Genomic DNA, 12,043 nt, shown 5'->3' with positions numbered 1-12,043 from the left:
TGGAAGAATCTAACTTGGTCAAATAATTTACTCTCTCTGGCCTCAGTTTTTCAATATGTAGCAAACCATACATTGAATCCTGTTGCTAAAAGTTTTTAAATAAGAGCCGCAAAGCAATAACAACAAATAAAAGGTAATATTTGTTGGGTATTTTCAACTTGCCTGGAACTATACTTTATCTGTATTACTGTATTTTATTCTACCAGTACCCTAGCACTGGCTTGTTGTGCGCTCTGCGTCCATTATCATCAGAAATAATGATGCATTCACCAGCTCTCTTGATGTGAATTGTTTATTAGTCATGGTGTGTGATGAAGAATGAATCATTCTGAAAAAAATAAAAGGATGAATCATCCTTATTGGTATTTTACAATCAATCTGAAAAGAGCAGAGAAGACATGAAACAATTATTTGGTTTTTCAGATATTCGTGTCATCAGGAACTTTTTTCTCAATTTTGTACAGAGATGAAGAGAAAATATATAGGGTTATAGTCAGTTAGTCAACAACTGTTTAAGCTTAGAACTCCTCAACACTTGGAAGTAGAGATATGGATTCTACATAAATTTCTATTTTTAGGGGCCAAAACAGAAGTTTCTGTTTTGTAGTACTGACATGGATAGTTAATAGTGTAAGGCATAATTGTGCCTACATGGAAAGGGGAAACAATATTCATATGCTTAATTGTATTATGTAACTGTTTGTTTTATTCTTTGTTCATCCTTGGATATGTATCAGTACAAAACTATAATCCCAGTGTTTTCATTGAACTGGCACATTGCATGATGACAGGGCAGAACGTATCACAGAAAACATCCTAGAACTGTTCATGCCAAGTGCATTATGAAAATGGAGACTTGTCTGTCTGGCACACAGTATATTTTTCCTTTAGATTTTCCAAGCTTTCTTTGTTTCTCCCTTTGCCGATTTTTTAGAGTATTTAATGATGCCTGGTAATAACTATAATCAGGGACTATTTCTGTGCTTTGTGATCTTTCTAATGTTGTAATCCAAAGAAAAACAGTGAGATTTGTGGTTTTATGGGAATCCCAAGAGGAAAAGTTATACTTTACTAAATGACATTTTCAGCACGCATGTCAACTATCTAGATATTAAATCATTCAGTTACTTCTTTGAGGGCTTTGCTAGTTCAAAACATCACATATACACACCATGCCTACTACCCCACATCCATCTCCAAATTGATCTAACAGATAAAGAAGATTTAAGATACTTCAGGCAAGTGTACTTTTGTCCTAAACCATTAATGAATGCCAAGAAGTATCTAAAATAAATAGTCTAAAGACATCTTGAAGATTTTGATAAACTGACCAAGGACTAGTCTCTGTTTTCACAGTATGCAGTAGGTTTTTTATCACAGACAATGGGTAACTTTAAACATTCTTCTGAAATATTTCTGCTTCCTTCAAGTAGGATTATACACCAGAGAACTGGCATATTCCCAAGAAGCTCACTGAAAGGAGTCACTGAACTCCATCCCATCGTTCATAAATATCTTGGGCTAAGGCAGTGAAAGACTCAGCTTCTATTTATGAGAATGATCACCTTGAGCTATCAAGATAATTGCTTTAATGCTTTACTCCAGTTATTCTATAGGAGTATTTCTTGTATGCATTTCTGTCACTTCCCACTCTTTTCTGCGGTCCTATGCAGCAGGTTTGCCTAAAAGTACCAATCTTCAAACTTCAGTGTTTCAGAGTAACTTGTTAAATCTGTTAAAATACCAATTTCCAAGCCCTAAAACCAGAAATTCTCACTTTCTGGGATGGAGATGTGCCATGTTCTCAGTCATATCTGACTCTTTGCAACCCTATGGACTGTAGCCTGCCATGCTCCTGTGTCCATGGAATTCTCCAGGCAAGATACTGGGTGGGTTGCCATTTCCTTCTCCAGGGGATCTTCCTGACCCAGGGATCAAACCCACATCTCCTGTGTCTCCTGCATTGCAGGCTGATTTTGGCTGGAAACACTTCAAGTTACATTGGAATGGATGATCATCACCGAAGGCCATTTTAGCTTCGTGATTTTAAAGCTTTTTTCTCGTAAAGGTATTTCTAAACCTGTATGTTGCACAGTCACTATTATGTATGCAAAGTCTTATTTGGGTCTAGAAGTTTGTTCTGCTTGATGTTATTTTTCGTATGCTCTCAATGGAGTCAGAACTTGAATCTCCATTCTTCTGTCATGCCTGAAAATTAGGTTTCAGAATGAATCTTCTCTCATTGATTGGGTTTGTGTGTGTGTGTTCAGTCACTCAGTCACGTCTGGCAGTTTGCGAGAAACCACAAACTGTAGCCAGCCAGATGTCTCTGTCTTTGGGATTCTCAAGGCAAGAATACTGGAATGGGTTGCCATTTCCTTCTCCAGGGGATCTTCCTGACCCAGGAATTGAACTCACGTCCCCTGCAACTAGTTGAGCTACTGTTGGCCAAATACCCATAGCTGACAGAACCAATCTGGAGGTGTTAATTAATTTAACATTCAACAAAGGTTTGCAGCCTACTCATGGCTTAGACAGTAAAGAATCTGCCTGAAATGCAGGAGACCTGGGTTTGATCCCTGGGTTGGAAAGATCCTCTGGAGAAGGAAATGGTAACCCATTCTAGTATTCTTGCCTGGAAAAATCCCATGGACAGAGGAGCCTGGTGACTGTAGTCCATGGTATCACAAAAAGTCGGACATGACTGAGTGACTAACACTTTCAAAGATTTTTTTTTCATATTTATCCATCAGTGAAATGAATCAGAGAGTATAGACGTGATCAGTGGATTCAACAGCTGGTGTGAAAAAATCATTCTTGTTATTACCAAGAAGCATTAGATTGAGAAATCCAGGTCTAAGCTTTATAAGGGGAAAACTGGAAGAACTGGAATTTTAACACTGGGATTTTGATCAAATAAGAACTATCACTCCTTAGAGAACTTTCAAATATCAAGAGGAAATTGTTTAATAATAAAAGGTAGCAGAGATTGAAGCTCACCACTCAAGTCTATAACAATATTTCTGGTGGCACAAGATCTTCTCTTGATATTTTTTCCAAAGGTATATCTTAGTTGGGAAGAATACTGGGGCCCTGTATTATGTCACATAATAGCCATGATATGATAGAGTCAAGTGAAATATTTCATTGTTATACAAAATGGATATTGGAACTTCTTGGATTTCTTTTTAAAAATCCATGTTACAGGTATCTGTATCCTCATTCATATTGTCATTTGTGCTTAGCCCTAATAGCTAAGATCCCATTGCAACTTATTATGAATTATAAGTCAATGCCTTGGACTTAGTACTGTTTTTAAAAACTTAGGAATTTCCTTGCTCACGTTATCAAGCTAGGCTTTTGGGAAGAGGAGAAGGTGAAGAGTTCCACTAGCTTTTCAGCTTGCTTTATCCATCCAGAAGATTGTGCGGCAGATGTCTAGCTGTTCAATGCTTAGGAGCAGGAGGTTACGTGATCTTTTGCAATATGGAGAGAGGAGAGTTTTTCTATTTACACATTATGAATGGGATGTTACAATTCCTGCTACCTCACAAATTTTCTTTTATAGACTTGGAGAGGATTTGCCTTTCTCTCAGTTTTCTTATCTCCTTTAATTCCACAAGCACAGTTTTCAGAGATTCAGGTAAAAGCAATACTATACATCAGGAAGAAGAAATTAAAGGAAGTTGTGATAACTTTTAACTATGTTCTAACACCATTCTGAAGAGTAGAGATTACCTGTGACCCCAAAACACTGATTGGGTGTTTAAGTGAAATTTATCATAAATGGGTGGTATTTTAATAATATCATGTTGTTATTTTAAGGGAGTGGATCTAAATAATGTCTCCTCCGATTCCAGATGCTTTTCATTAAAACTGAAACAAATCTTTCCAAGTCATATTTTCTATCAAAGAAGTTTTGCCAGAGCAATGCCAGTTCTAGCTTGAAATCTCCTGAAATACTTGTCACTTAATAGATAGGCTCTGTATGGTTCAAAAGTCCAACAAATTAGAAAGTGAAATATGACTAATTACATATGTTTAAAGGAGTAGTATCTGAATAGTCTCATCAGGAATCCAGATGTTGCATTTTAGATAATAAATTCACTTTATTTGTACATCTGATAGCAATTGAAGTCAGTGTAGCCAGCCTTGCCTTTCTTCTTCCAACCTTAGTTTTTATCGACTAACTATAAAGAAAGAATTAAAAACTCAAAAGTATTAAATACCAAGGAATTCACTTTTTGAATACCTGTTCTCTTGAAAACAAATTATCATGATGTTTTAAGTGGATGATTATCAAGTAACACGCTGCTCATTTCAGTGTTGGGTTTTTAGGTTCAAGATGAAGATTTTTAGTCATCTTTAGTCTCTGAGAAATCTTTTCCACCTAGCCCTGGGGGAAAAATTGTCACATTTTGCTGGGAGTTGTGAATGCTTATATTATTTTATTTCCTTTGAATGTCTGTGGCAAGAACTCCCAGAGGTAAACATGGGCTGAAATGCAAATCTAAGTATTTTCCAAATCCTTTTGGAGATGTTAATAAATGTAGCATCAAATGAAGGTTCTGTAGCCAATTACTTGGGATGCTTTGCACACTAGTGCCCTACCCCGAGATTACCATGTGCAGTAGAAGAGCAAAAGCTGTCAGAAAACTTGTATTATACATGCCCATGTAACTCAGCATTGCCCAAGCTTATGTGAGCACTTTACTGCTAGTGGTCTTCCTCCCAAAAATGTAATCGAAGACTAATCATGAAAAAATGTCAGACAGATTTCAATAGAGAGACATCTATAATTTACCTGACCAGTAATTTTTAAGGTCATCCACAACAAAGAAAGTCTGAGAACCTCTCACAGCCAGGAGGAACCTGAAGAGACATGGAACTAAATGTAATGTAGAATCTTGGATGAGATTCTAGAACCAAAAAAAAAGATTAGGTAAAAACTAAGAGAATCTAAACTATGAACTTTAATCTTTATAAACTTTATCTATATAAACTTTAGTTAATAATAATGCATCAGTACTGTTTCATTAATTATAGCAAATGAATCACACTAATATATTAATAACAGGGGAATTTGAGTGCAGAAGATACATAAGAACTCTATATTTTCTGTTCAAATGTTTCTGTAAATCTGAAATTGTCCTAAAAATAGAAAACCTGTTAATCTTTTTAAAAGCAATATTAACAAGTCATGTACTTCTTTGTGGGAAAGTTTTTCTATTTGTAAGTGTTCACTCTGCACAAAACCGATAGTTTGGACCATTTAAGAACGTGGGGATCTTATTTAAGCTGTTCTAGAAGAAAAAGTAAAGAAATCAAGGCATGTAAAGGTAAGGATGCTGAGCCAACAGTCTCACTAGCATTAAAATATTGTGATCAAGGTCACAGTTTGAATGTAAATCATTTTTTCAGCCCATTAGACATATGGAGATGCCAGAACAACTCAGAAGAAACAGTCCTCAGACTCCCAATTTAGGTCCTTTCATGTTTTACTAGAAGACAGCGGCAGAGTGGGATCTAGAACATTGCAGAACCATCTTTATAAAAGATGTTCTTTTCAGATGTCCACATGGAGTGGTTAGTTCTTAGGACACACTCCTCCCATTAAGGCTGTCCTGTCCCAAACATTGGCCGTGCCTGTCTTGGAACATTCATTCATTTCTCTGTGATACATGGGCAGAAATTTGCAGGTAACACTTATTATTGGACTTACCAGGTTTTCAGGCTCCTCTTCCTATGCCAACAATTCCAGAAAAACTACTGAAAATATTTTATATGTAATGAGTGGTGGTATGATGACTGTTAGTATCATTATAATAACAATGGCAAAGGTGGAAACTACTATTTATTGAGCTTGCTGGAGGCTGTGCTAAGTCCTTACTTTGTTTAAATTTGCAACAAAGCAATAAACTAGGCATCATTGTCCTCGTTTTACAGATAAAGATACTCTTCCATGCATGCAGTTCTTTATACATCCTCGGTGATGTGGGGATGCGCTTTGATTTATTCAGAAGCCCTTCAATCAATGTTTTAAAAGCTAAATTGCTTATATCCTGTTTAAGTGCTCATAGGGAAGATAAGTATAACCCTTATGGGAAGCAGTTGTGGGGGTGTGGGGAGGGGCTTTGGCATTGTCAAATTAGTTAAAATGAGTTAACTCATCTAGTTCTTGGTATGAACAGAAAATTAGAATAGGGACCTTAGAATAGCATTGAAATTCAGTAAAATAATAATAGTAATAAGATTCTTGCTAGAAATCTGATAGAAAGCTTACTTTCTTGACAGCTTTATTCATTTGTGATGTCTCTAAACAGAACTTGGTAGCTAGAATTGGATTTGTTTTCATAGAATTTTTGTTTGCTTATTTGGAGGATTTGGGTTGACTTACTATTTTTGCAAAAAAAAAAAAAAGGAAAATGTTCTTAGCTTCCATCAGAGATTCTGATTGTCTGTGTCATCATCAGGGTGGGGACAATAGACCATCAATGAAGCTACATTGCTGGCAACAGCTTTTCAAAACAGTGATGTATCACTTCTTGTCAACTAGATCTGTAAATTTAGTGGCTTCAGCATGTAAGTGAAGGCTGTGCAGTACCTACTGTTTCCTTATTAACACATGCAGAATACCTATTCCATGACTTATTCAAACTTTACTATAATTTATGGCCACCTAATGAATATTAGTGACTTAACTGAATTGACTTAATTGTGAAATAATACTGCAAGTTGTGACATAGGCCTAATATATTTATTCTCTATGTAAGATTTATACTAAGAGAAAATGTCATTCCCTTTTTAATCTATAGATAGAGCTTAGAAAAGTTTGCTGAAAAATTAAGTCAAAATTCTCTTTCTCTTAATATTCAGTATCCAGAAAGATATATTTACCTCTGGTTTGAACTAAACATCTTTGAAACTGAAAGGACTAATATATTGACCATTGTCTTTTCTAGATTTCACAGAGAGTTGTGGTTTTAAAGAGTATTTGGAATAGTTTTCCGTAATCCAGCATGTCCCCTCAGCCATTCTTTTCCCCACTGTTTTCTATCCAATTTTCTCATACTACAGACTTTCCCTATTTTCCCTGTTGAGTCAATGTCATATGTCAATGAAATTTAGCTCAGATATGTCCTTAAATGCCAAACACTAGTTTTAAAAAATAGAGTATGTGAAACTAATGGTGCTCTTATTAAAAAAAAAAAAAGATATTCCAGAAAAGATCTGTAAAAGCTAAGGTGTTAACAGTAGCTACCTCTTGATATTAAAAGTGGGTTATTGAATGTGTTTTCTTGACCATTAGTTGCTGGTGATTTTGCTGTCAATGTTCCCTATTTTAGTACTTCAGATAAGCTTTCTCCAAGGGTATGACTGTCATTTTTCTTCTTCCAATCACAGGAAACATCCCAGGACATTAAAGAATGGCAGATGATCGGAAAGATGAAGCAAAGGCGCCTCACTGGACCTCAGCTCAACTTACAGAGGCATCCGCCCAACCACACCCACCCGAGATCAAGGATCAAGGTGGGGCAGGGGAAGGACTTGTCAGAAGCGCCAATGGATTCCCCTACAGGGAGGATGAAGAGGGCGCCTTTGGAGAGCATGGGTCACAGGGCACCTACTCAAATACCAAAGAGAATGGAATCAACGGAGAACTGACCTCAGCTGACAGAGAAACAGCAGGTAACTAAGGGCTCTTCTGTCACCAGTGCTTGCTTTGTGCTTTGAAGTCTGTTTACGCTTAAGTGAATTAGTTTACAGCACTGATCTTTCACTAGTGCTGGGACTGAAATTCCAGTCAGTCAAGGGAAATAGACACCGAAAGGAGAGAAAAATCATAGAAACTAACCTGACATCCCCCCAGATCAGTTATATTCTCAATCATATCTCCTTTTTAATTTTTACTTTATTTATTTTTGGTGGTGCCGAGCAGCTTGCAAGATCTTAGTTCTCTGACTGGGGATCAAACCCATGCCCTCACAGTGAAAGCTCAGAGTCCTAACCTCTGGACCACCAGGGAATTTCCATTTACCACCTTAATTTTAGTAGACAAATGGCGTGGTGTGTGTGTGTGTTTTGCTAATAACTGTCAGCATTGTAAATCACTGAAAAAAAAAAAAAAACTTCACTAACTGGGATTCTCTTGAATGATATTGGACTTAAATCTGATCAGTTGGTAAGAAGCACATTTACTTTTTAGGGCAGGAAGGAATGTAGTGTCTGTCTCCCAGTCTTTAAAAAGGAAAAAAGAAAGGAAAACAACACATGCATACATGGGAACCATTTAATACTTCTTTGGATAGCTTTTTTTTTTTTATGATAAGAGGTTGGTTTTTTTTTAATTTATTTATTTATATGGATGCTAATCACTTTACATTATTTTATCAGTTTTGCCGTACATTGACATGAATCTGCCCCGGGTGTACATGTGTTCCCCATCTTGAACACCCCTCCCACCTCCCTCCCCCTTTTTAAGAACTAATATACAGATGCTTAAAGGATAACAGAATATAATTTAATCTTAAAGTATAATTTCTGCCACAAGTTTGTTGATGATATTGTCATTAATGACTTAGAGAAACATTCAGTTCAGTTCAGTCACTCAGTCATGTCCAACACTTTGCTATCCCATGGACTGCAGCACATTAGTCTGATCTAAAGTATTCTTTACCATTATTTTCCTTTTCTCTGTAATTCAGAATTTAATGTATTTGAAGACAGTAATTTGCAGACATGCTACTCCAAAATCAGTAAGTAAACTGCTAGTACGAAAGGCTCTGTCTGCTTGAAGATCATCCCTTACTTATTCAAGGGTTAGTTTTCTACACTCAATTGGTTAGCCACACATCCACTGTACACTCAGTTCAAAAATATATATTTAAATTTTAATGGGTGAGTATGAAAGGCATTTCAAGTGACTGAGGAGAAATTACATACATACATACATAGTGTGATTCTTTTCATTTAACAAACTACTGTTGAACATTTTCTACGTATACATTGTGCCAGGACGAGTGCAAAGAATGGGCTCTGAATTTCCCAGAGCAGTTGATCTAGTAGCTCACATGAGACCTGTGTGTACAGTTAATTCAGATACAGAACACAGTACATTAATTGCCACATGAGCAGTATAGAAAGGCAAAGTTGAAGAGGGGTTGTTTCCAAACCAAGTTCCCAAATCATGTACAGAAGCATCTTGAGGTTCCACAGCAGATGCACAAGAGTGTGGCAGAGTGTTTTTAAATACCCAGATGAAGTTCTGTGATAGTCAAAGCTGGCAAATACTGCATGAACTATTAATTTAAGATAGTTTGGTTTCAACATTAGGTCATACCACATTCTTCTTCATGATGTCCTGTCTTTTTGAAGCTGGGATTTTGGGGTCTTTTCGAAGTTGCTGTGTTAAAAAAGCAAATACTCGGCAGAAATGTATGTGGAACAGGAAAAAGAGAGTGGCAGTGTCCAAGCTAATTCAAGGATTTGAAAAGCTGTCCAGTGCCCTATAGACATGCATGTCCCATTAGTAAGAAATTGTGGTTAAGAATGAAATAAAAATATTATTTTTATTTTTCATGGTTACAGGGAAGATTAAATGAGGTAGAGTACGTTAAGTAAATGACTCAAGAAATAGTGTCTATTAAGTACCATTGTTATTGTGATTATCAGTGGTGGCAGTGGTGTTCATATAGACAACAGGACGCCCTCGGTCAGGAACTATTTTTCTACAGTCAAGTGTAATACAGTCTGAAGAGGGTGCAACTTGGGTATCAGGAGCTCTGACTGGGAGAATTTGAAGTGACTGAGGCATGAGGAGTTGAGAACATGTTAAAAAAAAATGATTGTGGGAATAAAGGAGATAATGTGAGAAACCAAGATTTTTCTCATCACTGTCCCATGCAGCACTTGACATTATACCTCAAGGACTCAATAAATGTGTGTTGAGTGAGTAGTTGAGTGAATCGTACAAAAAGAAGAAAGTTCTTTTCAAATTAATGGGGAAAGCTATTGAAAAGCCTTAACTTTGTCTCTTGAACTCTCACCAGTTGACTCTCACTGACCATTATGGAGGCTTATTATATACCCAAGAGAAAAATCACTTGTAGCATGCTTGGTCAAGCAGGAGAGAACCAACATCACTCACTATTTCGTTTTTTCAATAGTCTTAATTAAGCTTTTGAGAGCATCAGAAAAAAATCTATTTGTCAGGTCGGTGTGGCCTTGCCAGCTTCTTTGAGAAAATAACATAAATTAAAAAGAAACTAACAGATGGTTCTTTAAATTGTGGGTTCAAGACCATCCAGAGTTAATTTTGAATTCAGCTTAACATATATCAAATGAATATTACATGACCTTTGGGAGACTGATTATGTAAATTTTATATGTAAATTCATAGTGACAAAGGTTGTAAACAGTGATGTTTTCAATCCAAACGATGATGTAATTTTAAACCAGCCTCCCTCCAGAAAGAAGAGACTGAGTATTGAATCCATCAATCATCCATGTATGGAAAGCAGCAGGAGAGGAAAAGTGTAAATTGTTATCTTCTCATACCTACAGAGGATTTTTCAGTGATAAGTTAATGTGCAATTAAATTTCTCTCCAAACTTTAGCTTAATAAAATAATAAATTGTATTATTGATGGCTTATATATAATTGTTCCACAAATCGCAAACAAAAATCACCCCCAGTAAAAAAGGAATATTCTTAAATCTTAGATATGATCTTTAAAAATGCTATCCTTTGATAATGGAGACCCCTGATTGAGCAGGCATTATATTTTGAGGTGATTATTTGAGTGAGGACCAGGTTATATATTACCCCAGTCTTTCATCATTTCCTGTAATCTATCAGTATATTACAACTTCTCCTATATGGATGTTTTTCAGGATGTTGCGAACATGAAACATTTCCCATGACATCCTCAGCTGTCTGTTACAATGTCCAGACCATGGCTGATCGAAGCCAAAGATCTTTCTTCTACTTTCCTTTTCTTCTGCTTTCATTCTTAGAAATAAATCTTTTCCTCAACATTGTTTATTCATCTCTATAAACAAGATCACAGAATAAATGAATTGCAACCATCAACTCTCCCTCCTCTTCCCTTCATCAGAGGGCACTTACTTCAGCCAAAGGTCTGCCTCATTCTCTCATGCACCCCTTTCAGTGTTCACCTTCATGTCTGGACCATAATAACTTTTTAATTTTTGAAGGTGCAAGGCCATAGTCAGCTTACCTTTGATCTTAGGCACTAAGATGGTGGGGGAGGAAGCAGCGGGGAGGGGTTGCACAGAAAATGCTGGAAGGAAATAACACTTTATATTTAATTTACAACTTACTCATCTAGATTTTTGTCTCTTTCCTTACAATTTAAAGCTAATCCATAGAAAGGTAGATAGAATTATATACTTACCTAGTATCGCATAACTCTTTACTTTAAGAATTTTTCTTACATTTACTCATTAAAGGGTCCTTTTTAGAAGCCATGCCACTGAAGCCTAAAACCACAGATGAGAAGCCATAGAAAATCCATGAAAAATTGGGCCACTTAGCAATCATTTTCCACCATGGTTAATAAGAATAAAGCCTTGTGGGCATTGAAACATGTATATTATCATATGTGAAACGAATTGCCAGTTCAGGGTCGATGCATGTTACAGGATGCTCGGGGCTGGTGTGTGGGGATGACCCAGAGGGAGGATAAAGGGAGGAGGGAGGTGGGAGTGGGGTTCAGGAAGGGGAACTCATGTACACCTGGGGCAGATTCATGTCAATGTATGGCAAAACCAACCAATATAATATTGTAAAATAATTAGCCTCCAATTAAAAAAAGGAAAAAAATAATAAGACCTTATTGCATTAGCCATTGATATGTAAAAAATAAATAAATAAAAGATTCCTACTCCTTGGAAAAAAAAGAATAAAGACTTGTAATAAACCCTTCTTCTCTTTTCCACCTTATCTTTATTGAGGAAAGCAAACAGAATGCATTTCAGTCCCCATAGAGTTTCAACTCTGGGTGATAATTAGGAGCCTCATA

At 36.4% G+C, this 12,043-nt stretch overlaps 1 protein-coding gene across 7 annotated transcripts in view; it reads left to right on the top strand.

Annotated features, from left to right (window-relative positions):
• MAP2 (microtubule associated protein 2) overlaps positions 1 to 12,043 on the top strand; it is a 302,956-nt gene that overhangs the window by 218,387 nt on the left and 72,526 nt on the right. For 6 of the 7 annotated variants that reach the window (XM_088827874.1, XM_088827897.1, XM_088827891.1 and 3 more), the window contains one exon: positions 7,405 to 7,689. In XM_088827874.1, coding sequence (XP_088684000.1) covers positions 7,428 to 7,689 — 262 coding nt within the window. In that variant the 5' untranslated portion in view covers positions 7,405 to 7,427. Of the gene's footprint in view, positions 1 to 1,969; positions 2,069 to 7,404; positions 7,690 to 12,043 lie in introns of all 7 variants that reach the window. The other variant, XM_088827878.1, reaches the window with a different exon arrangement.

This window comes from Moschus berezovskii, chromosome 2 (assembly GCF_049115385.1).
Source record: "Moschus berezovskii isolate FMDL1 chromosome 2, NW_MosBer_1.0, whole genome shotgun sequence".
In the NCBI taxonomy this organism is placed as follows: domain Eukaryota; kingdom Metazoa; phylum Chordata; class Mammalia; order Artiodactyla; family Moschidae; genus Moschus; species Moschus berezovskii.
The sequence above is the reverse complement of the archived record's forward strand: the minus strand, read 5'-3'. Positions and strand labels throughout refer to the sequence as shown.